Here is a 25,536-nt window from a genome sequence, read left to right on the forward strand (position 1 = left end):
TCCCCCAAAGCCCCAGTAGATAGTTGTATGTCACAGCTGCACATCCTTCTAGTTGCTGTATGTGGGACGCGGCCTCAGCGTGGCCGGAGAAGCGGTGCGTCGGTGCGCGCCCGGGATCCGAACCCCGGCTGCCAGCAGCGGAGCACGTGCACTTAACCGCTAACCCACGGGGCCGGCCCTAGAGAACTATTTATGATAAATATCTATAACCAACTTGAAGGAAATAGTAGTCAAAGCTAAGAGTCATGATAAAATGAGGTACAAAGATTCTCCTGGCAGCTCTAACAGAGAGGTGTTGGTGAAGGAGATAAAGGCAATATGGAGATAAGTGAGGAGACTGGCAAACTCAAGTATGTGGTGCCAAAGGCCAGGATAAAGGCAGTAGCAATGTGAATGGAAAGGAACGAACCAATACAAGAGATTTTACAGAGGGAACCCAGGTATCTTAAGGATCAATCAGACAGAAAAAAAGGAAAAAGGAAATAGGATTATAAAGGAAGCTTAGAGACTAAGAAAACCTAGCTACTCTGCACAGAGTAAGAACTAGTTTTGGAAGAAAGTTTTAAACATGTTAACTTTGGGGCCGGCCCCATGGCGTAGTGGTTAGGTGCATGCACTCCGCTGCTGGCGGCCTGGGTTTGGACCCAGGGTGCCCACTGATATACCGCTTGTTGGGCCATGCTGTGGCAGCGTCCCATATAAAAAAAAAAACTGAAGGAAGATGGGCATGGATATTGGCCCAGGGCCAGTCTTCCTCAGCAAAAAGAGGAGGATTAGCATGGATGTTGGCTCTGGGCTGATCTTCCTCACAAAAAAAAAAAAAAAAAAAAAAAAACCCACACATGCTAACTTTAAGGTGATGGAGAGACATCCAGGAGGATATGTCCATTTGATAGGGAGCTAGAGATGCAAAACTAAAGCTCTGAAGAGAAGTGAGGTGTAGATGCAAGAGGCATGAGATATTTGAAGTTCAGAATACATAAAAAAAGCAGAGACAGGGCCGGCCCCGTGGCTTAGCGGTTAAGTGCGCGCGCTCCGCTGCTGGCAGCCCGGGTCGGATCCCGGGCGCGCACCGACACACCGCTTCTCCGGCCCTGCTGAGGCCGCATCCCACATACAGCAACTAGAAGGATGTGCAGCTATGACATACAACTATCTACTGGGGCTTTGGGGGAAAAAATAAATAAATAAAATTATAACAACAACAACAAAAAAAGCAGAGACATATTTTGCAGTTCACCCATAGCCCCCTCTAAACGGAGCTGCCCTGCTTATAGTCTCTGCCAAAGGGGTAGTCATAGATGCTATGTCCCTAAACTTACAGCCAAAAGTGATTAAATTCAAGTTGGGTACTGGACCACCAAATGTCAATCCATCAAGTGGCCACCCAGCAAACCATGTCATCTACCTACAAGTGATAAGCTGTGCCAGTCATATTCTCTGTCTTACGAGTCTAAGCAAAGAAGCCTGGAAGAAATGCAAATAAGCTGAAGCCAAAAGGATGCCATGAGGTAGAACCAGGGCAATGGTAAACTGAAGTCACTTGTAGAGTTATGGGGCAGCAAAAACCCTGAGTAAGCAAAGAAGCTAGCAAGAAGAGTGAAGAAGGATATAAAGAGAGAAGCAGAAAGGCCAGGAAGATGACATACCACGTGGTGCATGAGAGAGAAAAGTAGGTGGCCCCCGGGGCTGCTTGGTTCCTAACACCTTCCTAGTTGTACACGAGCCCTCTTATCCTTAACGTGAGTGGGTCCATTACTCACAATAAAGACACCAGGCTTTGGGATCTCCCCACATTTAGAGAGCAGAGAGATGATGTGGGACAGAAGATAGACTTGAAGGGCAGTAGGAGAATGAGGACAGAAGAGTGTATGAGAGCAAAGCAGGAGAGTATCAAGGAACACAGGATGTTGGGCCGGCCCTGTGGCTTGGTGGTTAAGTGCGCGCGCTGCGATGCTGGTGGCCCGGGTTCGGATCCCGGGTGCGCATCAAGGCACCACTTCTCCGTTCATCCTGGGGCCGAGTCCCACATACAGCAACTAGAAGGATGTGCAGCTACGACACGCAACTATCCAGTGGGGCTTTGGGGGGAAAAAATAAAAAAAATAAATAAAAAAAAAAAATCTTAAAAAAAAAAAAAGGAACACAGGATGGTCAAATGTTTCAATATTCAAGGAGAATGAGGACCAAAAAAAGCCCACTGAATTTGAAGATTTGCAGATTACTCACAACTCACCTTTGAGAGAATAAAGTGATGAGAGGGAAAGTCAGATGACACGATGTCATGTCATTCCACTTTTAAAGAAATGACCACATGTTCCTTTATACACTTTCAGATAAAATTCAAATTCCTAACTCTTCTAACACATTTTTTGCTTTACTTGCTTCCACCTTAAAAATCCAAAAGTACTTTCCACTACTCCTCAACGTATAACAAGATGAGCAAGCCCTCAGTCCCTCACAGCCTTGCTCATTTCAACCTCCCTGCCTTTATTCATGTACCCTCCTATCTGAGTGGCCTCTTTTTGTCCATCTAATTCTTACCTATCCCTCAAGGCCTAGTTCACATTCCACCTCCCAGTAAAACTGTCCCTGATAATTACAGTTACCTGTAGTTCCTGCCTCTGAACTTTACTGGCAACCTCTAGGGCAAAAATTGGCTATTTCAAACAATTTAGCATATTACAAAGTAATGAAACTAATGCTACAAGCCACACTTAAAAATAATCTTCATTACTCATTGTGTGTTCAAGTCACCCAAAAGACTTTCATTCTGTTTCATGTGCACACTGGCTCCTAACCACATCAGAATTTTCTCAAAGGCTCCTTTTTATATTCTCTTCAGTGCTATGGGCACACAGTAGCAACGTATTATAAGAATCCGAATTGGGGATTAAAATATCTGGGTTCTAGTCCCTGCTCTGTCAAAATTTTCTTATTTGCAAATATGGGAGCTGGACTAGACGACCTCAAATGCTCCTCCCAACTCTAAGTATGGCTGACTGATATACATTCTAGATTCTATATATATAGTTAAAATCAAAGCAGATAAAAGATGTGTCATGTATTATACCACTGCTATACACACATACATGTGTGTGTATATAAATAGATAGATATAGATATATAGAGATAGAACCAGTGAATCAGTCAAAATTTCCTCCTGACACTTACATTTCCAGTTCACGTGATGACTGAAAATATCAATAAATCCTGTATCCCTCTATTCATATTCCTTCATGCTAACAGCTCTGTCAAGCAGGGACAGTCACATGAGCTTCAAGAGGAATCAGTTATAAAATTATTGCAACAATAAACCTGTTCAGCACGGGCACATGCCCACTTCCTCCTCTCAATTCAGCTTGTCACATTCCTCTGTCTTACCATGAGCCTTCCTGCACCACTATCATCAGTGTTAACACAAATTACTTGTAGGACAATGTTAGACACTAGGGATACAAGAAGGCTTAAGTCTTACAAGGGCTTACAATATAGTTGGGGAGACAGAAACATACAAAAACAGGTAAAGAGCAGCATAAAGAAGAATATTCTAATAATTTTTTATTTATTTATTTTTTTTCCCCCAAAGCCCCAGTAGATAGTTGTATGTCATAGTTGCACATTCTTCTAGCTGCTGTATGTGGGACGCGGCCTCAGCATGGCCGGAGAAGTGGTGCGTCGGTGGGAACCCGGGATCCGAACCCGGGCTGCCAGCAGTGGAGCGCGTGCACTTAACCGCTAAGCCACAGGGCCGGCCCAAGAATACTCTAAATGCCAGATAAATTCTTTCCCTTTGTTGGTATTCAGGATGACCTTCTCCCAGTCGGCAAATTCAGGTCTATTTGTGTGACTGCAAAGCAAGGGCCCGGGTAAACATCAGAATTAGGGAAGAGGTGGGGCCAGCCCCGTGGCTCAGCGGTTAAGTGCGCGTGCTCCGCTAGTGGCGGCCCAGGTTCAGATCCCGGGCGTGCACCGACGCACCACTTGTCCGGCCATGCTAAGGTGGCGTCTCACATACAGCAACTAGAAGGATGTGCAGCTATGACATACAACTATCTACTGGGGCTTTGGGGAGAAAAAGGGAAAAAAAGAGGAGGATTGGCAATTGATGTTAGCTCAGGGCCAGTCTTCCTCACAAAAAAAAAAAAAAGAATTAGGGAAGAGGTGAAATGAGACAGAAAGGACTAATTCTTTGTGAGGCTAATAGAAATCTATATTCTAGTTAGAATTTAGAGGCCACAGGAAATATATTTGTTATATAACAACATGAAATTTCTCTAGTGTGGATTAGGCAACAGACCTCTTAGGATGTACCATACGTAAAACAATATAAAAATATCATCTTGCACTTATTTACGTTGAGTTTACAGTTTTCAAAGTGCTTCAAGATATATTCATAACTATTTGAGGTTAAAAAGACTAGAACTATTATTCTTTTTTTAGACAAAGAAACTAAAGCACAGGGAAGTAAAGTGACCAGTTTAAGGCCATACTCTCCAGAAAGAGAGAAAACTGGAATGAAGTACAGGTCTTCTGAATCCTGGTAAGGTGCTTTTTCTATTAAGTTATTATCCAAGTAGAAATATCATAATAAAACCCAAATCAGAAGTCATAGGTCAATACAGGGCCTGGGCAAGGAGAATAATGGTACAAAATTGTCAAGGATTTTTTAGCACTGGCCAGTGAAGATACCCACCTACAGGAGGTTCTGCAAAACAATGTATTCAACAATGAAGAAGTCTAACTCATTGGGTTTGCCAAGGGTCTCAATGACCATATAAAATCAACATATTTCCTTACTCTTTCATTTCATATTGACTAAACAACCTTCTTTTATTAACTAGTTCCCCAGTCACCCCTATTTCAGAAATGAGTCCAGGATAAGAATATATTCATTAACAGAGTAGCCTATCACTAATTAGAAATTTAAAAAGTTAATTTTCGGGGCCGGCCCCATGGCCTAAGTGCATGCGCTCCACTGCTGGCGGCCCGAGTTCGGATCCCAGGCGTGCACCGATGCACCACTTCTCCGGCCATGCTGAGGCCACGTCCCACATGCAGCAACTAGAGGGATGTGCAACTGTGACGTACAACTATCTGCTGGGGCTTTGGGGAAAAATAAATAAATAAATAAAAAGTTAATTTTCGGCTCCACAACAGTCTCAAGAGTGTTTTAAGCTAACCACCTCTAGGACTGACAGCCAGTGGGTGAATTAGCTGACGAGCAAGGTTCATGGAACCTCCAAGACTCCATCAGCCTCCAAATCCCAGAAAGCAGCCTCCTGTCAACAGCCTACAGCCCAGCTCCACACCATGTAATATCATTATTGATTGGCTCCATATTGTTTTAACTTGAAGGCAATAGTGATGTTCATGTTGCTCATAAAAATGGGAGAACTAGCAAATTTGTTTGGTATTTATTCAGAATTCACAAATCTAGAATCTAGACTCTAACATTTAAATCAGAAATGTTTATTTTACAAATTACTATACCTGGGGCAGCTCGTAGCTGGGAGGAACAGCTCAGAGGTCTTACAGCTGGAAGACAAAATAAAGTGTTTACAAAAAGCAACACAATTCAATGTCTGTGTAAGATGCTTATAAATCCAAATCTAATCTTAAAAAAGAAAGACCAAATTAAACTTACAAAATCTGAGGGCCCATTTTGAGGTACTGGGAAGATTTTTAAAAGTATAAGTGAGGATGGAAGTCATTCTGAAATCTAAAAAGAGAAGAACAAAAATATATCCTGGGTTATTTGAACAATTCGTAGCTTATATTGTAGTCTATGATCTCTGATAACCTCATCCATGGCTACTATAAAATACTGTAAAATTTAATCTATCACCAACTATCCTTCCTCTAATAATATTATTATAGCTACATTGACATAGCTTTCATAGTATGCAAACCACTATTCTAAGGATTAATTCATCTAATCCTCACAACGACCTGTGGAGTAGATGTGATTATTACACCCTTTGTCAGAGATGAGAAAACTGAGGCACACAGGGCTTGAGTGACCTGCCCAAAGACCCACAGCTAGTAAGAGGCAGAGCTGGGATTTGAAGCCAGGCAGTCTAGCTCCAGAGTTTGTGCTCTTCTCTAGGGCCAAAGGAGCAGAGAGACTGCTGGACATGGTCATGAAGCTACCAATGTTAATTTCCTGATTTTGTATTTGGAGCAAATACACACTGAAGTGTTCAGGGAGGGTGAGGTATCATGTGAGCAACTCACTCTCAACTGCTGTAAGAAAAAAAAGTTCATGTATTGCACTTGCTGCTTTTTATAAGCTTGATATTGTTTCAAAAAAATAAAAAATTAAAAAAATATTAAAACCCCATATATTAAAAAAATACTTAAAATATACTAACCACTCCCTCTCAAAAGGCTAAACTAAAAATGTGTTCCTACAAATCAGTAAGAAGAAAATGGGCAAAGGATGTGTACAGACTGTTCACAGAAATGGAATTACAAATGGCTCTTAGATATATGAAAAGATGTTCTATCTCATTCATAAGAGAAATGCAAATTAAAACCACACAGAGATATAATTTTTGACCTGTCAAATTGGCAGACTCAAAGGTTTGACATATAGCATGTGTGTAAGAGTATGCACAAACAGGGCCGGCCCCGTGGCTTAGCAGTTGAGTGCACGCGCTCCGCTGCTGGAGGCCCGGATTCGGATCCCAGGCACGCACCGACGCACCGCTTCTCCGGCCATGCTGAGGCCGCATCCCATATACAGCAACTAGAAGGATGTGCAGCTATGACATACAACTATCTACTGGGGCTTTGGGGGAAAAAAATAAATAAAAATTATTAAAAAAAAAAAAAAAGAGTATGCACAAACAGGTACTCTCACATACTGCCAGTGAGACCGTAAAGTGGTGCAACCCCTAGGGAGAGAAATTTGGCAATTAGCTGTCAAACGTACAACTACACCTAATTTTTGATCCAGCAATTCCACTTCCACGAATTTACTTGATGGATGTTACTTACACATGGGACATGACCTATGTCATTTGTCACTGCAATAAAAAAGATTAGAACAACCAATAAATAGGGACCTTATTAAGTAAACCATGCTGCAACCACCCAGTGAAATATTATACAGCTGTAAAAGATACAGAAATGGTTATGTACCAATATGGAACCATTTCTAACCTGTATTAAGTGAAAAAAACAAGATGCAAAATAGTGTGTACAGCTGTTAAAAAGAGGAAAAACAGTACACACATTTCCTTGAATCTGTATAAAATATCCCTGGAAGTAGAAATAAGATGTTAAAAATAAAGGTTGTCTGGAAGAAAGGAAACTGAGTAACTACGGTACGGGCTAGGGTGTAAGGAAGACTTGTCATTGTACATATTTTATAATTTCTCAATTTTGAAACATGCTTTAACTTACAAAAAAAAAGTTAAGGGTAAACTGGCAAGATTTGCCTATGAAGGCTGTGGTAGCCAGCCTCCAAGACGACCTTCAATAATCTCCACCTCTTGGTATTCACACCCTCATACAGTCACCTCCCATTGTACCACAGTTGGTCTGTGTAAACAAATATGCCAGAAGTGATGACATGTCACTTTTGAGACTAGGCTGTAAGAGATACTGCGGCTTCTGTCTTGGTCTCTCTCTCAGATCACCCAGTCTAGAGGTAGCCAGCTGGCACATCTCAAGCAGCCCCGTGAAGAGGATCGCGTGTTGAAGAACTGACGCCTCCTGCCAACAGCCATGTGAATGAGCTTGGAAGTGGATCCTCTAGCACAGGCCAGGTTTCATATGACAACCGCCCTGGCCAACATTCTGACTGAAACCTCATGAGTCAGAACAACCCAGCTAAATCGCCCTTAAATTCATGATCTTCAGAAACTATATGAGATAAATATTTATTGGGTTTTGCTGCTAAATTTTTTATACAAATACAGTAGATAATTTAAAGCTTTGTTTCTCTTGGGTCTTTATAGACTAAGAGAAGATTCCCTATAGCTCTGAAAAAGAAAAAAAAAAAAAATCTCATTTCCAAACATGTGGATTGGAAAGAGACAGAGGAATCCACTCTCTAGGCTCACCAACCTAGGGATATTCAAGGGACTCTGACCAGGGAGACACGAAGTGGCCCAAAGGCAATTATGTAGTTGCCTTTGTGGTTTACATGGGATCGAATCTAGCCCAACTCTAGGGTTTAAACCAGTGAGAATAATCTCATTCTCTTTGCCAAGATCATTGGCCCAGGGAACCAAGGCCTAAAACGATCGTTCATGGTATTGCCTCAACCAGTGGTATTGATTTAGGGATGGTCTAGTCAGTCTGACATTTAAGTCTTCTGCCTGGAATTCTGGAACACAAATCTTTCCTTCTGAGGTTTGGCATGGCTAAAGCAGTTTGCAAACATGAAAACAGCTAGCATAAGGATAAAGCTGACCCCAAAAGAAGACAGAGCCGAGAATTTCAGAAAAAGAAACTAGAGCCCTGATTGAATCACATCTGAAACCTATCCTCTGGTTGTGCTTTTCAGTTCTGTGAGTCAATAAACCCCCTCTAATAAGCCAATTTGAGATGAATTTTGTTATTTGTGACTGAAAGGCTCCTTCCTGATACATAACCAAAAGGAAAAATGAGCAAATGAGCAATTCACAGAAGAAATTAAAATGTCAAATAATCAAAGTTTTAGGGCCAGCCCAGTGGCGTAGCGGTTAAGTGCATGCACTCCTCTTTGATGGCCCGGGGTTCGCAGGTTCGGATCCCGGGTGCGCACTGACGCACCGCTTGTCGAGCCATGCTGTGGCAGCCTCCCATATAAAATAGAAGAAGACTGGCATGGATGTTAGCACAGGGCCTATCTTCCTCAGCAAAAAGAGGAGGATTGGCATCGGATGTTAGCTCAGGGCTAGTCTTCCTCACAAAAAATAAATAAATAAATAATCAAAATTTTAAATGTTGAACCTCACTAACCTTTTTTTTGTTTTAATTAAAACAAGGTATCATTTTGGGGTTATCAGATTGGCAAAAATTTAAAATATGGCTAATACATAATTCTGTTAAGAATGGATCTAACACAACAGGCACTTTCATATACAGTTGACAGAAGTGTAAATTGCTAAGGCCTTTTTGGAAGGCAAATTTTAGTTATCTATCAAAATCTGAATTACGAATTTATGAGCCCAATAATTCTTCTTATTGGTCTTCAATCTATAGAAACATTCAAGATGTATGTGCAGCACACATAGATCTCTAGCCCATAGAAATACTCAAGATGTCCACTGTAGCATTGTTTACATTTGTGGAAAACCGGAACTAACCTAAATCAATAGGAAATAGTTATTAATAAGAAACAGTTAAATAAATTATAGTACAAACATACCACGGAATACTGATCAGCAGTTTCAGGAAAAAAAAAACACAATGATACACATGTATATACTGACATGGAAAGATGTCCACAATTAAATGAAAAAACAAGTTGCAGAACAATATATATAGTAAGACTCCATTTGATGACAGAAAAAAAGAGAGAGAGAGAAAAGAAAGCCCATAAAGCTATGCATCTATATATGGAAAGGATAAAGAGGGATTTTCATTTTGTACTCTTCTGTCTTAATTTTTTTTTGCAAGCACATTTTATTTTTTATGTACAGTATAATTCTATTTTTATTTAAAATCTACATATATTAATATCTTATATAGATACATAAAAATATACAAATGCATTAAAAAGTCAGAAAAATACAAAGCAAAATGTTAACAGTAGTTAGCTCTGGGTGGTGGAATTTTAGGTGTATTTATTTTCTTTAGTTTTCTGTAGTTTCCAGAAAAAAATTACATAGAATATATATTTCTTCAATAATTAATAAAAAGTAGAGAGAAATTTCAAAAGAAAGAGGGACTAAGCAAACAACCCTATGGGAAGCTTGACCTTTACTGCCATTTGCTCTAAGCTTTAGGAAACAGACATTTTTGACTCAAGGATCTGGGGAGTAAGGAAACTCTAGGGTAGGGCAGGCTTGAGTAGGGTGTGGAACTATGGGAAGATGAAAGAAGTTGCAGGCACCTGGGAGCATGGGAAAGGAAGAAGGGACTAGGCAAGTAAGGAAAGCAAGATGGAGTGGCTCTAACAGCTCATTACTACATCATTAAGACACAATGTAATGGTTAAAAGCAGACTCTAAAGCCAGACTGTCTAAATCCAAAGCCTGGCTCCACCCTAGCTGTATGACCTTTGGCAAGTTACTTAACCTTTCTCTGTTTTAGGAGTAAGATATAGATAATTCATCTGTAAGATGAATTTGTAAGATGTACATAATTCCAGTACCTACCTCATAGGGTGGTTGTGAGGAATAACTACGTTAATATACATAAGAACTTAGAACAGTGCCTGATACAAAGTAGGTCATACAGGTGTTTGCTATTAATTCTAGTGAGTGGTGAGATAAATGTACTTAGTTCCCCTCCACGTAAGCCACAGTAAGAAACATAACATTTTTGCCCTGATGGAGCTTATGATTTTGTTGAAATACAGGGAACAAAAAAGTCAAGAGCCAAAAGGGTGATCTAAATCAGGGGCTGGCAAACTACAACACACGGGCCTCTAGTTAATAAAGTTTTTACATTTTTACAGAGTTGTAGAGGGGCTGGCCCAGTGGCGCAAGCGGTTAGGTGCACGCGCTCCACTGCGGTGGCCCGGGGTTCACGGGTTCAGATCCCAGGCACGTACCGACGCACCGCTTGTTAAGCCATGCTGTGGCGGCGTACCACATGAAGTAGAGGAAGATGGGCGCAGATGTTAGCCCAGGGCCAGTCTTCCTCAGCAAAAAAGAGGAGGATTGGCATCAGATGTTAGCTCAGGGCTGGTCTTCCTCACAAAAAAAAAAAAAAAAAAAGCGTTGTAGCGCAAAACAAAGAATTTATGACAGAGATCAAATTGGGCTTGCAAAGCCTAGGTTATTTACTCTCTGGCCCTTTACAGAAAAACTTGGCCACCTTTGATCTAAATACTAAGTGCTACAGGGAATTAGGTGCAGAACAGAGCATTACCTGGGCAGGAGGCAAGCTTTGAATTGTAAAAATCTTATGAGGTGGAGGGCCTTCAGAGATCATCAAGAATCCTTTTTGCATATTAAACGATCGACAGTCATCCAATTTCTGCTTAAAGCACTCACAGTGATGGAGGACTCACTGTGTGACTTGAGCTTTAAACAAAAACCTCTCTTCTTTCTTTCCATACTCCTCATTTCAGTCTCAACTTCCCTGCCATTTCCCCTGTCCCTTCTTGCTTCCTCTCTTGCTGAAGAGTCAATGCAGTGAGCAGTGAGACTCAGATTTCTGTCCGAATCCTGGCTCTGCCACCTACCAGAAAATGTACATAAACTCTCTGAGCCTCTCAAACTTCACCTAGAAAATGCAAATAACAATAATGTTGGGATCGTTGAGGATTAAACGAGATGGTGTGAAAGTGCCCAGGGGGCCCTCAATGTTACTTCCTTTTGAAATCAATCACCTCGAGCCCATCTTTCCAGCATAAAAACAGCCATCATGCAATGCAGAGCTCTTGACCAAAAGTTAGTAGACATAGGCTCTAGTCCTATTTCTACCACCTGTGGCTCTGGGTAAAATCTCTCACTCTGATTCACGGCCTTCAGTTTCCTCAGCGATAAAGTGAAGGGGATGAATGACCAGATGATCGCCAAGTTCCTCCTGGACTAGAAAATTCTCTGGAACACTGGATCTCCAAGCAGGATAGAGGAAGGTCTCAGCTCCTTCCACACTCGAGTCCCGAAAGTCCCATGACCGAGTCCCACCTTTGGTAGCAAGAATGCAGTAAACCGGTGGGCCTGTTCTCAATCTTTACAGCAGCTGGCCCGGCTACAGGCAAAACAGGTTGTTACAAACACCGCAACAAAGCCCAGGGCTCTAAGCCGACACACACACAGGCAACAGCTCCTTAACTTGCGGTGATAAATTACAAGACAAAAGTGACACGGCTGCTCGGAGCTATAGACATAACGCTAGTTCAAGGTACTGCCCTAATTGCATTGCTACTGTAGACCTTGTCAGAGGAGCTTCCTTGTGCTCCCTGGAACTCGACTCCCCTAGACAGGGGAGGCGGCCGCGGGCACTGGCGAAGCAGGTGGGAAAGGAAGTGCGGATCTCGCCGCGGGTAACCGGCCAGGCCGAAAGTCGAGCGCACGCAGCATCTCACCTTCGCGTCTGCTCAGGGTCCCGCGGCTGGCAACGTTCGGACCCAAGTGCCAACACTCTGCAGAAACAAGGGGCGGGTCCTGCTAGAAAGGACCCCTGACGCCCTTCCGCGCACTCGGCGGGCTTTTCCGGCCTCGCGGGCTGCCCGCCGGCCGCCTGACTGGAAAACTCGGCACTCGGCCCCCTCCTCGATGGGCTTCCTTCCTTCCAGCGGAGAAAGAGTTCTTTCCTCCCCATTACCGGAAGCGAAAGGCAGAGTTAAGGCGCCGGCGGCAACTTGGCATCGCGGTTTTAGTCAGGCAGGACATCGGGCGCCTGGCAAACGACAGGCCGCAGGAAGAAAAAAGTGCGCCGCTCGGCCACCGCCGCTTGAAGCACTGTCAACTTTCGTCGTCTTCAGCTCGAGATGGTGGCCTCCCGGGCAATTGGCAGTCTCAGCCGCTTCACCGGCTCCAGGACGCTCCGCTGCCCAGGTGAGGCCTGGCTGAGGGCGCTCCGGCGCCCCGAGCAGAACTCCAGCGGAGACTGGGGCAGTCCCGGAGCCGCGTCTCCCCCTCGCTGCCGCCTCACCGCCCCTGCCCGGGCCCAGCCCTGGATGGCGGGGAGGGATGCTGCCCTGGGACCCTGTCGTCTGTGTCCTTGCACGAGGACTGATACTTTCTCTCTCATGACTCCGAGTCTTGCAGCGGTTTCAGCTCCATAACCCCTAACGTGTCTGAGTCCTGTACAACCGATCTGGTATTTTCCGCAGGTCTCCCCGTCGCACTTCTGGGCTCACGTCCCTCGTATTTTCTTGAATGATGGCCTTGGACTTCTCTGCACTAGATTGGGAGTGCTAGGAGGACTGGGATAGTCCAGTCTGTCACAACTTTGTGGCTCCACAGCACCTTGCCCGTAACAAAAGCTGTCTTAAAAGTTGCTTGGATGGAACTAACCAGCCTTGCAAATGACGGCCACTCGCTGCTCCTTTCCCTCAAAACCATTTTTGTACCTATTACCACATTTCGGTAGGAAGCTCAACTCTTGGAATTCCAATAATCCCAGTGTGAATGTATCATATGTTGAATTTCAAGGGGAAGTCCTGCAACTTGCTAGAAGAAACGTTTTTAAAAATACGCAAACACCTGTATCTTAAGCAATAAAATGTTAGATAATTTTTTAAAGAACTATTTCTAATCCTGTTTCTGACGATACCCAGTTGGCTTGCATTAGCAGTATTCTTTTTCTCTTCGAACTGGCAGTGAAAGGGTTAAAGTGGGTGATTGTGGAAAATCAAGCATTTTCTTCCCGTCTCAAATCTGTAAGGTGACATGTGACTAACTTTTTATTGCATGTTGTACTTAATAGCGGTTATTTAATTAGAAATTTAATTTGTAATATGCCTTCTTGCTCCTGAACCACTGGGGTAAGGATGCTGTTTTTAGATAGTTAACTGGAGTCTCCCTTTACTGTAAGGGATTAATTTTGGCTGATTGAGTCTTTTTCTGCTTTCTTATTTCGACCGCTGATTTTAGTCTCCACAGGACTGCTGTGTGTGTGTGTGTGTACCAGTCGTATTACAAAAATCGAAATGTTGTAAAGATTGGGAGGAGGGCTTAAGAAGAAAGAATCACCCATTTTCTTTACTACTCACATACCTTCTGTTAGCATTTGGTCACGTTACCTTACAGTTTTGTTTTGTTTTGTTTCCTATTTTCCACATTTTTGGTTTAACGCTTTTAAAAAATCAAATGTATATTTTTGAACTTGCCTCTGTATTGGTTTTAAGGTACTTCTCATGGATTAGCAACTGGTGTAACACTGACCTGTAGTCAGATCATGTGGTTTCTAGTCACTAATTAGCTGTGTGACTTTGGACAAATACCTTAATCTAACTGGGCTTTATTTTCGTCATCTGTAAAATGAATGATTGAGACTATGGATTTTCTTTGACATGAGAAATAGCATGACAGAGCAACTAAAAGCATTAAATTTGTAGTTACTTCTGGGTTTGAATCTGGCTCTGCCTTTTACCCTCTGGTGACCTTGGGCAATTTCTGTGTCTATTTTCTCATTTGTGAAATGGGGAATAATACCATCTTGTGAGCTTTTAAGGAGTTATTTAGGTGGAAAGCAGGTTTTTTAAAGTAATTTTTATATTCTACATGTGTAATAAAAAGTTACAAGCTTAGTTTTTCTATATTTCTTGTATAGAAATATATATACACACATATAAATGTATATATATTTTGCATTGTGTTTTTAGCAATAAGAAAATATGGCTTATTATGGTTATTGCCCCTTTTAACAGCAATTTATAAATTTTGAAAAAACATCTAGAAAGTGAATTTAAAATTACTTGCACACCTGGCTTGCCATTTAGACTCAACAGATTGGTCCTTTACACTGAAAGTCTGTGCCAAGACATTGTCAAACATTTAGTGAGATTGACATTTACTAGTGGATGATTAAATTTTCTTGAAACTGATTTGTAATTCTTGAAGTTTTAACCCATTTCTCCCCTACAAGTGCTGTAATTCTGAATATGACTGGCAAATGAAAATCACATCTTGACCAAAATATCTTATTTAATTCCCACTCCTACCCTAAATCCAAATTCCTAATTATGTAAGTGGTAAAATAGTTTCACAGGAAATGAATTAGAGGCAAATACCTTAGTAGATGGTGTGTATTTAAAATTGGCTCTCACTTCCTTCATCCTGTGCCTTCCCCCAGGGTTGAATATTGAGAAAAGTTGTTGATTGTTACAACCAAAGTAACATTTTCATATTTGAAATTTGTGTCACCATAATCCAACCCTCTGCCCGTGAATTCTTAGGTCTTATAGGTATCTTCTTGAGTTAAATTATTAAAATGTTTTAAAAAGTAGGGCAAAGGTTTCTTTGTCGCTTGCTAGCGCAGGAGATATAGGCTAAAGTTCACCCAGCTGCTCTGACGTAAGCCCTCCTGATTAGGTAGTGGGTAAGGCTGGCTTCCAAAAGCAAAGCTTCGGTGTACTCCAGCTTGACTTAGTTGACTGTGGTTTGGAATTCTTTTCCAGATATGTTTGTACATTTACCGATTTTCTGTGTTTTTTGTCTCTCTTGAGTTAGAGGAGGTTTTCTGTATGTGTATACGGGTATGTGTGTGGTAAAGGTAGGTTAATGGATAAGAGTTTAAAATGGTTTGAACTGTAAGCTAATGAGCACCAACTTGTTGTCTCAAATATTTGGTCTTTATTTTTTTTTTTAAAGATTTTATTTATTTTTTTCCCCCCCAAAGCCCCAGTAGATAGTTGTATGTCATAGCTAGACATCCTTAACTAGAACATCCTTCTAGTTGCTGTATGTGGGACGTGGCCTCAGCATGACCAGAGAAGCAGTGCGTGCCTGGGATCCGAACCCGGGCAGCCAGCAGTGGGGCGCGCGTGCGTAACCGCTAAGCCGACCCCTCAAATATTTGGTCTTTAAAGTTCCAGCACATGCCCACACCCCCCAACCTGTTCTTTTTTTTTTTTTTTTTTTGATTAGGCACTTATCTTCTAACATGCTTATTTACATGTTTATGTTTCTTGGTGTTTGTGTGTATTTCCACCCCATACCTCCCACCCTGCATTCCCAATCAGTCCATTGCCACTCTAATCCACTTTACCCTGTTCTAGCTAGAATTGCCTATTCCCTGGCTCTCCTCCCACTGGAATTTCTACTTTACAGGCCAACTTCTTTTTATGCCAGGCCTATTTTCACCTCTTCATTTATCTCTACTGAGTATATATTCTTCCCAGATATCATATCCCCTGCTGCCATAGAATGTAAGCTCCACAACAACAGGGATTTTTGTCTTTTCATTCACTCCAAGTGCCTAGAACAGTGTATGGCACATAGGTAGGCCACAATAAATTTTTTTTGCTGAATGAATGACTGTGAGGTGATGTTAGAAGAGATTACAGTTTAGTTGGGGGAAATACCTGCTACAGATGCAGTGATTAGAGAACAAAACAGTAGATGATAAAGATCAAAATCTGGGCAGGGAAGAGAAACATCATTGTAGATGGAATCTCAAGATAAAGCTTTGCGAAAGGTTGGAACCATGATACAAATATAAAGAAAGAAGAGGGTGAAATACAAATGATAAAGATTTCAAATGATGGAAGAGCAAAGGGAAGTATATTGTTAGTGAAATAGAGGCACTGGGGATTGAGGAGATGGCTGGCTTCTCCTATCTTAGTTTATTTTGGTGTGGCACTTTGACTTACAGGTACTTTTATATGTAATCATTACATCACTTTTATTTCTGCCTTTATAAGGACACTGAAATGCACTAAGAGACTTGTGCATTGTCATGCCGCTAGTAAACTATAAACTTGATGGTTGAACCCAAGTCTTTTGACTCTCAGGTCCTTTGTCTTTGCACTAAGTGGGCTGAGTTGGATTGCTTAAAGAAAAAATGGGTACAGAACCAGACATCACCTCAGTCTGGTTCTAGTGCCATCTACACAGTTTTCTTTCTTTTTTTAAATAATATGTTGCTTTGCCAGTATAAAGCTGCTATTTTCTGTGCCTCTTTTCCCCTCCCTGAAAGAACTGTGGGGTAGAGAGAAAGATAGAGGAAGCAAGAGCATTGGCTACTATTGATGGTCCTCTCCAAATCCACTGCATCATCACTGGGTTCTCCAAATTAGTGGTTCCCACATGCCCATTAGTTTGCTGTCTACTTCAGTTACCTTTTTAAAAAATACAGATTCTGAGGCTCAGCTCTCTTAAATTCTGATTCTGTGTTTCTAAGTTCTCTGTTGCCCAGGAATTTGTGAGTATATTTGAGCCTCCCCAACTGATTCTAATGCCCAACATAGTTCTGGAATCATTTCTCAGTACTGCAATGGGAATCCCAGTCCAGTTGGATGTGTTGAATAGTCTGTTGGTTCTGCTTTCGCCATATGTAATAGTTCCCCACTCCAGATGGGTCCCTGCCTCCTGGTCAAATATAGGTCATTCTCACCTTGGAACTGGGTATGATTCTAAGGTTTGTTTTTAAATCATGTAGAAATGTTTTTGGTAGAGTTTATGTTTAAAATTGTGTTTAGAATACCACCATGACATAAAATGGCCAAAATCGTTTGATTTTATTGTCCATTGTCCTTGATTATCATTGCATGCTAAGGCAAAGTCTTAGACTCTTGTTTGACATCCTTCAAATTCTGAACCAGATGAGGGTAGGGGATTTAGAAAGAGAGTAGGCACAGAGAGAGACAGGTGATCACAGGCTAGTGGAAAGTTTTAGCCCCTAAGAGGTTGCTAAGGATTTTAACTTTTTTTTTTTTAAATAATAGCACTCCTAAATTAGATAGGCACTCCACACTCTCCTAAATTACGTTTGCAGATTCCAAGACCATATAGCCCCTAATGTAGCCCAAATACAGTATATTTCAATGAAAAGTAGAAATAAAAAAGTTTTAATACCAGTAATTAAGAACTAAATAACTAATACTTAGGGAAAGCTAGTATAATTAGAGGAAATACTTGAAGGAATCACTGGATATTATTAAAGCACTAGTTCTTTATTATATTTGATATTACTTTAAAACTTATGCCTTTTCCTGGGTACAGGTGTTTCATGTGTACTGCTATTACAGTTATCAATTATTAAGGAATGATTTGTTTTTATTTTTAGAAACAAAGAAAGAGAAAACTTTTTCCTAAGAGATTATGGACAAGATTTGGCAGATGTGGGTAGGGAGAAGGAGTAAGGAGTTAAAGAGGTGCATAGGAGATATGTTTTGAGGTGAACTATGACTATGAAAGACAAAGGAAGAAAGAGCAGGGTGTTTTTAAAGAAGATTAGAAGTTGTAATTAAGGGATGTTGACCCTGTGCTAGCCTCCAGAACAACTTGGTTACTATCTAGAGTAAGATGTTTGGTTGAGAACAGGGCAGAGGTGAGCCTTTAATGCTAGAAAAGAGGTAGAGTAATGCCCAGAACAAACTTGGAATTTTTGCCTAGAATTCCCCCATGTTCCTTACCTCCTACCCAGAGTCCAGCTTGGATTCTGTTGGGACTTGTGGTGACTTGTGCTCCAAAGATCATCTCGTCATCATTATGCTGGAGAGCCTCAAGTAGTGAAGTGATCAGGAAAGGAGGAGGAGAATAGCTGGTCTTTGTTATCCATGGAGTAGGAGTGTTGTTGTTGAGTGCAATATAGACTTTTTCAATTAGAAATTCTTAAAATAGCAAAGTGTGACATGGACTGTTTGATTTATAATAGCCACTAGTGCCTCTTGATTTTACTTTTGATAACACTGGGAAGTCCATCTCTCCATAAAAATGCAAGAGGATGGGGCTAGAGAACATGGTTGAGATACACCTTAGGAACTGACATAATGGATTGCTTTATAGATTACTTATACTTATTTCTTAGTGTATTCGTTTCCTATCGCTGCAGTAACAAAGTTCTACAAACTTAGTGTCTGAAACAATACAAATTTATTATCTTACAGTTATGGATGTCAGAAATGAGCCTCACTGGGCTAAAATCAAAGGTGTTCGCAGGCTGTGTTCGTTCTGGATGCTGTAAGGGAGAATCTATTTCCTTGCTTTTTCTAGTTTCTGGAGGCTGCCTGCATCCCTTAACTTCTTCAAAGCCAGCAAGATGGGGCTCAGTCCTTCTCATGCTGCCGTTTCTCTGGTTCTCTTTGCCTCTCTCTTCCCCTCTGTGATTATATTGGGCCCACTTGGATAAGCCAGGATACTCTCCCTATATTAAGGTCAACTAATTAGCAGCCATAATTCCATTTGCAACTTTAATTCCCCTTTGCCATATAACCTAACATGTTCACAGTTTTCTGGGGATGTGGATATCTTTGAGGGGCCATTCTTCTACCTACCACATTCAGTATCCAAATATTCATATGACCTGATAATTGAAATGAAAAAGATATGGTAGTGGTCATAATAATGGCCTAGAACACATTGTTCTAGTTTTGTTTTGTTGTTGTTACAAATTCCAGCTTTGATATCTATATATAACAGGTACTACAGAAATTCTGTTTGGTAAAATAATTAATTTCAGAATACTTTTTTCTTACAGGTTATATTTGCCGCACCTTTACAGGGTCCTCTGCTTTGCTGAGTAAGTTTAATTTCTCATCGATATGCTTACATTGCTTTTTAGATTTATTTAGCAATAAACATGTTTACAAATAAATTTTCCTTCTCTTTTTAGCCAGAACCCATGTTAACTATGGAGTCAAAGGGGATGTGGCAGTTGTTCGAATTAACTCACCCAATTCAAAGGTACCTAATTTAACTTGCTGCAGTTTATTTCTACAAACTACATTCAGGAATCCAGTCCTGAATGGGAAAGAAATAAATCCACCAATCTGGCAGTAATCTTATCAAAACTTATAGTTTTGATAGTTAAATTAGTTATGAGAGTTTGACAAATTGCCTAAGGAATGCAGTTTTCTTTCTTTTTTTTATTTTTGTGAGGAAGATCAGCCCTGAGCTAACATCCATGCCAATCCTCCTCTTTTTGCTGAGGAAGACTGGCCTTGAGCTAACATCCGTGCCTATCTTCCTCCACTTTATGTCGGATGCCGCCACCGCATGGCCTGACAAGCGGTGCGTCGGTGCGTGCTGGGGATCCACACCCCGGGCCGCCAGCAGCAGAGCGCGCGCTTAAGCGCTACGCCACGGGGCTGGCCCCTGCAATGCAGTTTTCTGAAGCAGAGGTTCCTGTTTAAGAATTCCTTCTAGTTGACCGTAAGTGTCAGATTAACATGAAGGATTAATAAAACTAGTCTTCTGTTACAGTGTAGGATGATGAGATGACTTATTAGATGAGAACCAAAGTACAAACTTTGTTTAAAAGATTCAAAAGTCACCTACCCATCTCAACTGTGAGGTTATGAAATCTGCTTTCTTCATTGCCTGCCTGACATAAGTCATTATTCATAGGAAGTTGGCTGGGTTAAATGTGGTTGGTAAGCTTCCTGAGGGACCTAAATGATTTGGTGCGGTTCACGTGTTAGAAGTCAAGTTCTATTCAAAGTGGAGTTTCATTTGTTTTTGGCAACTTCAGTAAAGCATGCAGCATTAATGCAGTCTTTTGCCAAGAAGAGTTTTATTTATTTATTGGTATAAAGGTTTCATATTCCAGAAATCTTATTAACAGAGGCCTAGATGAAATAGGAGGACCTAGATGGAAGCAGTTAACAACTATCACAAATTCAGGAAAATAAGAGCCAGTCCCCCTCACTAGAGTAAATCTTGGCACCCACTGACTCAAACTTAAGATATTTTTTTAGAATTCTCCAAGTTGAGTATTTTTCCTGAACACAAAAATAACACATGCCTATGGTAGGAAATTTTAAAACTATAATGAAGAAAATAACACTCATTCACACTGCAGCCCCAAAGATAATCATGTTAATTATTATCAGATAAACTGGATAACATTTCATCCAGTTTCAGCAAAAATATTTACAAAATTAAGATCATAGTATGTGTCTAATTTTGATTCCTTTTTTTCCTTAACATTATACAAATTTTTTCCATACCAATAAATCTTTGTAGACTTATTATAGCCTGCATATGATTCAAACTCTTAGGAATGTGACCCTGAGTTCCTCCTTTGAGTAAACCTATTTTTAAAGGGAATGATGCTTATAGTTAGCCAAAGCTACCTGAGTAGAAAACTACTGGGTTTTTTATTTTTTTTCCTCCTGTCTCTCTTTCTTGCTTCTAACAGTATATTTCTGCTGAATAAACATATTTCCTACAATCAAAATAGCATTTGCTGGTGATTTGCACATCTAGTACTTAGAATTTAAACTCTTAGATTTATATGTATTTCTCTTTGGCAGGTAAATACACTGAATAAAGAACTGCAATCCGAGTTCACAGAAGTAATGAATGAAATCTGGGCTAGTGATCAAATCAGAAGTGCCATCCTTATCTCATCCAAGCCAGGCTGCTTTATTGCAGGTGCTGATATCAAGTAAGTTTTAGGAAATTTGAAGTCACCTTTTATCTTGGCTAATAATATGTTTCTCAGGCCAAATCATTCTTCCTTTTGAAAGAAGGTAGAAGTAAATTCTGTGCAAGTTTTTTTTTTTTAAGCTATTTTCATGAGTATAATAAAGTTGATAAAAAAGAGGGGCTTGTTGCTCAAACCATGTGTAAGACTAAATATAGCCTTTCCTTAAAGAAGTCGAAAGCAGTTCAATGAGGAATATTTGAGCAGAATAAAAAAATACTATAAAATAATGAGATGCCGTTTTTGTTACCCATCAGACCAGAAAACATTTAAAAGTTTGAAAATATCATGTTAGCAAGGGAAATGAGAAAATTAATATATTACTAGTGGGAATACCAACTGGTACAGCCACTTTGGAAAGCCGTTTGGCAGCATTTTGCAAAATTGAAAATGCGTGTATCATATAATCCAGTGATACCTCTTCTAGGTATATATGCCAGAGAAATCCCATCCTTTGTTTTTAAGGACCCATGTATAAAGATGTTCATCCCTGTGTAATTTAAAATAATGAAGAATTTGAACAAGCTAAATGTCAGTCAGTAGGGAAATGGATAAGTAAAATGTGGAACAGTCACATGATAGAATATTACAAAACAGTTCAAAGGAATTAACTAGATCTACCACATAATGTTAAAGCTCAAAAACAATGTTAATTTTAAGGAAAAAAGCAAGTTGCAGAATGTTTTGTCTAGTATATAGTTTATGTAAACATTTTTAAACCATCCATGAAATATTTCTTTATATTATTTATGGATACAAATATGTAGTTGGTCTGGAAGGATACACTACAAACATGAAAATGGTTGTTTCAGGGTAAGTGAAGTGGCTGGTAGGACTTGAGGAGATTGTCAAAGGGAACTTTACTGATGCAGCTAATATTTTCTTTCTTTTTTTTAAATGGTAGGATATATGCATATATAACTTGTTTATAATTCTTTAAAGCATATATAAGGAGGAGAAATGATATCTTAGTGTTAGTTTAATTGGTTAAAATGTTAGCAGTTGTTAATGCTCTCAAAATATGGGTATTTGTTATATTATTCTTTCTACTTTAGGCAGGATAGCCAGCATTATAGGCTTAGTAATTTGTACTTAAGGTGTTTGTATATTTTTAAACCTTGCTCCACATTGTGTACCCTTTTTTGTTTATGTATAGTAATTAGAAATTTATAAACATCATATTTATTCAATGTTTATTTTTTTAAAAAAAGCAAAATTATCTGTATCAAGTGCTTTTTCTTCTAGGTCAGTTATTTCAGCCTAGTGAGATGCTAGTATACCTGGCAGTAGCTACCTATATCCGTAGGAAAATACTTGCAGCTTCCCTGAGGCTAGTTGAGCAACTCTCAGCATATAAAATGATGAAAAACTAGTTAATGTTTGGTCAAAAGTACAAAATCCACAGCTTACATGTGTTCAGAAACAAAGTAGCAAATGAAAGAAATTTAAATCCAAGGACATTGAGTACAACATTGTTGTAGCAGATTTTTTTAATCATTAGAGATCTATTTAAAGGTTTTAGATCCCTCTAAACCACTTGAAAGCCTTTTTGTCCCTGTCATTTTGATTGCTGTTTAATCTGAAAACTACCTCGTAGTGAAAATGTTTAATCTAATAGTGAAAATATTTACCAGAAGATGATTTTCTCATTTCTCAGAGCTTTGTAATCTAATGATTTGTTATAGAAGCAAAAATAAATTATGCAACATGTTTTGTTTCATGTTCTCTGAATCCAGAAATTTAACATTCCTGATAGATGATGTTACTGCTAATAGTACTATCTGAGGCAAAACCATCCTTAAACTTCAGAGTATTTGAAGATTGACTACCAAATATTGATATTTGACAGGATCAGGATGCATAGTAGATGAGGTACTGAACAAAGTAGGCTATAGTTTCATCTGTAGTTTTTTCCTTCTCTCTTTCATGTTTACTGCAGCATGTTAGCTGCTTGCAAGACCGACCAAGAGTTAATGCAAATATCACAGGAAGGACAGAGACTATTTGAGAAACTTGAGAAGTCCACAAAGCCTATTGTAGCTGCCATCAGTGGATCCTGCTTAGGAGGAGGACTTGAGGTATAGATTGATTCCAAAGTCATTGAGACCCTGCTCAGCTCATGTGTGGGATTCATCAGCTGTAAGCCTTTAGGCTACTGTTTTGCCTGAGAAAAGTGCTTGGAGAAGAATCAGCTTTCTTTTTACTTGTCAGACTTGTGGATAGGTTTTAATCCTTATTCTCATGGCACAGAGCCAGTGAACTAAAGTGTAATGTTTTCATTTATAAATTGAGAAGATTTGAACCAGCTCTCTAAGGTCCCTTTCAATTCTAAAAACCTGGTTCAGGTTTGCAGGGCAAAGACTCAGAAGTGTGATCCATGCTCTTGAGCTACTTAAGTCTAGTTGAAACATACAATGCATAATAATAGGTTTAAGTGCTTTGTGAGTAGTTAAGATGGTAAATAATATAAGATTTGAGAAAAGAGATGCTTACTAGACTGGAGCATGTAGGAGAGAAGGAGGGTGAAAGAAAATAACATTTATTGATAAATAAATTTATCATATGCTGGGCTCTATGCTAGACACTTTCACATATATTAATTAAGGAAATCTGTGCCTGGTCCTAAAAGATGGGCAGAATTCGATTCACCAGAAAATAGTGGGGAAAGAAGCATTCCACAGATGGTATGGTGTGACCAAAGACAAGGCTAAGCAAAGCCTAATAGGACACCATAGGTAGGCCTGCTTGATTGAAAAGGAGAGCTTCTGGGGGCCTGCCCCATGGCTTAACGGTTAAGTGCGTGCGCTCTGCTACTGGCGGCCCAGGGTTCAGATCCCAGGCGCACACAGATGCACCGCTTGTCCGGCCATGCTGAGGCGGCATCCCACATACAGCAACTAGAAGGATGTGCAGCTATGACATACAACTATCTACTGGGGCTTTGGGGAGAAAAAGGGAAAAAAAGGAGGAGGATTGGCAATAGATGTTAGCTCAGGGCCGGTCTTCCTCAGCAAAAAGAGGAGGGTTGGCATGGATGTTAGCTCAGGGCTGATCTTCCTCACCAAAAAAAAGAAAAGGAGAGGCTCTGTAGGGTACAGGGCTTCTTAACCTGGAGTGCATATACAATTGTGTGTGCGTTTTTCTATTGAGAGCTTCCATAGCTTTCAGCAGATTTTTAAGGAGATCTGCAACCCAAAAAGAGGTTCTTAAGTTAGTGGGAAAGTATGAAATAAGATTGGAAAGGTAAATTGTGGAAAGCATCAAGTGCCAGCCTAAGGAATTTCAGTTTATTCTGTGGGCACATTCCCACTTCATAAGTAATCTTTAGACCCTCACGGATCCTAAGATGTTATAGTTCCAGTTTCTAACATTCTAATTTTCTTTCATTTGTTCGAAGCTTGCCATTTCATGCCAATACAGAATAGCAACAAAAGATAAAAAAACAGTATTAGGTTTCCCTGAAGTTTTGCTGGGGATCTTACCAGGAGCAGGAGGCACACAAAAGCTGCCCAAAATGGTGAGTTGAAGACCCCATTGTGAACTTTAGAACCTCAGTACCTATACGCCCCTTTAGATCTATTTCCTCGTGTACAAAAGGCATAATATGGGTATTCATTGTAGAATTGAGAAACCAAATAAAATGTGAGTATATAGGAACAATAACAAATTTTTATTCCTGGTATTTGTTTATTTTTTCAATTCCTTAATCAAAATTACTAATCAAGGTCTTTTGTTAGTTCCTGATGAAGAATAAAGATAAATAAGATATACGTCTTCCCCCTTTCTGGAGCGTGTAGTTTAATTGTTCCTTCTCTGCACAGTACCATCTTAACAGTTTTTCAAATCCATGGGTCATATTTCATGATAAATATGAAGCAGACCTTTTGCCTGATTTGGACGATCTCATTGCTGTATTCTGTAGAGCCAAAAGAGGCCTATCAGGCTTTTGAATTGTTAAGGAGAGGGAAGGCCAGTCAGACCTGGAGGCTGCAGAGCAATCTGAATATCAGATTTGACAGCCAACTGAACTTCATAGCTTCTGGCACTATAGATTCCTCAGTGAAAACAAGGCTCAGCAGAAATATTCTTTGGAGGAAGTTGATATAGTCTGGGCACAGAAAAATAGGAAGATTAATGGTGTAAAATTGTCAAGAGGATTTATTGAAAGAATGAATAAGCCTTATATGTGTATAGAAAATATTGCTGAGTTTGTTTTGTTTTGTTATAGTTGGTATTTGAAGGTTACTGTAAGCCATAAGACACAAATCCTACATATTGAAATAAAAGAAGAGATATAAAGACATTTTTGTTTCAGCTGGAGGTTTC

General features: G+C 40.1%; 2 protein-coding genes across 4 annotated transcripts in view; one reads left to right on the plus strand and one right to left on the minus strand.

Moving 5' to 3' along the window:
- Window positions 1-12,308, minus strand: part of HADHB (hydroxyacyl-CoA dehydrogenase trifunctional multienzyme complex subunit beta) — a 32,543-nt gene extending 20,235 nt beyond the window's left edge. The window contains exons 1-3 of one of the 3 annotated variants that reach the window (XM_004418263.3): window positions 12,200-12,308; window positions 5,648-5,722; window positions 5,494-5,538 (exon numbers count right to left, since the gene is read on the minus strand). In XM_004418263.3, the coding sequence (XP_004418320.1) occupies window positions 5,494-5,538; window positions 5,648-5,714 (112 nt within the window). In that variant the 5' untranslated portion in view covers window positions 5,715-5,722; window positions 12,200-12,308. Of the gene's footprint in view, window positions 1-5,493; window positions 5,539-5,647; window positions 5,723-11,034; window positions 11,177-11,497; window positions 11,596-12,199 lie in introns of those variants that run through there. The other 2 variants (XM_087437036.1, XM_087437038.1) reach the window with 2 other exon arrangements.
- Window positions 12,309-12,407: 99 nt separating this feature from the next.
- HADHA (hydroxyacyl-CoA dehydrogenase trifunctional multienzyme complex subunit alpha) overlaps window positions 12,408-25,536 on the plus strand; it is a 46,867-nt gene continuing 33,738 nt past the window's right edge. Inside the window, exons 1-6 of the mRNA XM_004418265.3 lie at window positions 12,408-12,671; window positions 19,261-19,302; window positions 19,396-19,466; window positions 21,038-21,171; window positions 23,150-23,288; window positions 24,608-24,727. Of these exons, the coding sequence (XP_004418322.1) occupies window positions 12,605-12,671; window positions 19,261-19,302; window positions 19,396-19,466; window positions 21,038-21,171; window positions 23,150-23,288; window positions 24,608-24,727 (573 nt within the window). The 5' untranslated portion in view covers window positions 12,408-12,604. The remainder of the gene's footprint in view (window positions 12,672-19,260; window positions 19,303-19,395; window positions 19,467-21,037; window positions 21,172-23,149; window positions 23,289-24,607; window positions 24,728-25,536) is intronic.

The sequence above is a fragment of the Ceratotherium simum genome, chromosome 11, assembly GCF_057802395.1.
Source record: "Ceratotherium simum simum isolate JZ-2026a chromosome 11, ASM5780239v1, whole genome shotgun sequence".
Lineage (NCBI taxonomy): Eukaryota > Metazoa > Chordata > Mammalia > Perissodactyla > Rhinocerotidae > Ceratotherium > Ceratotherium simum.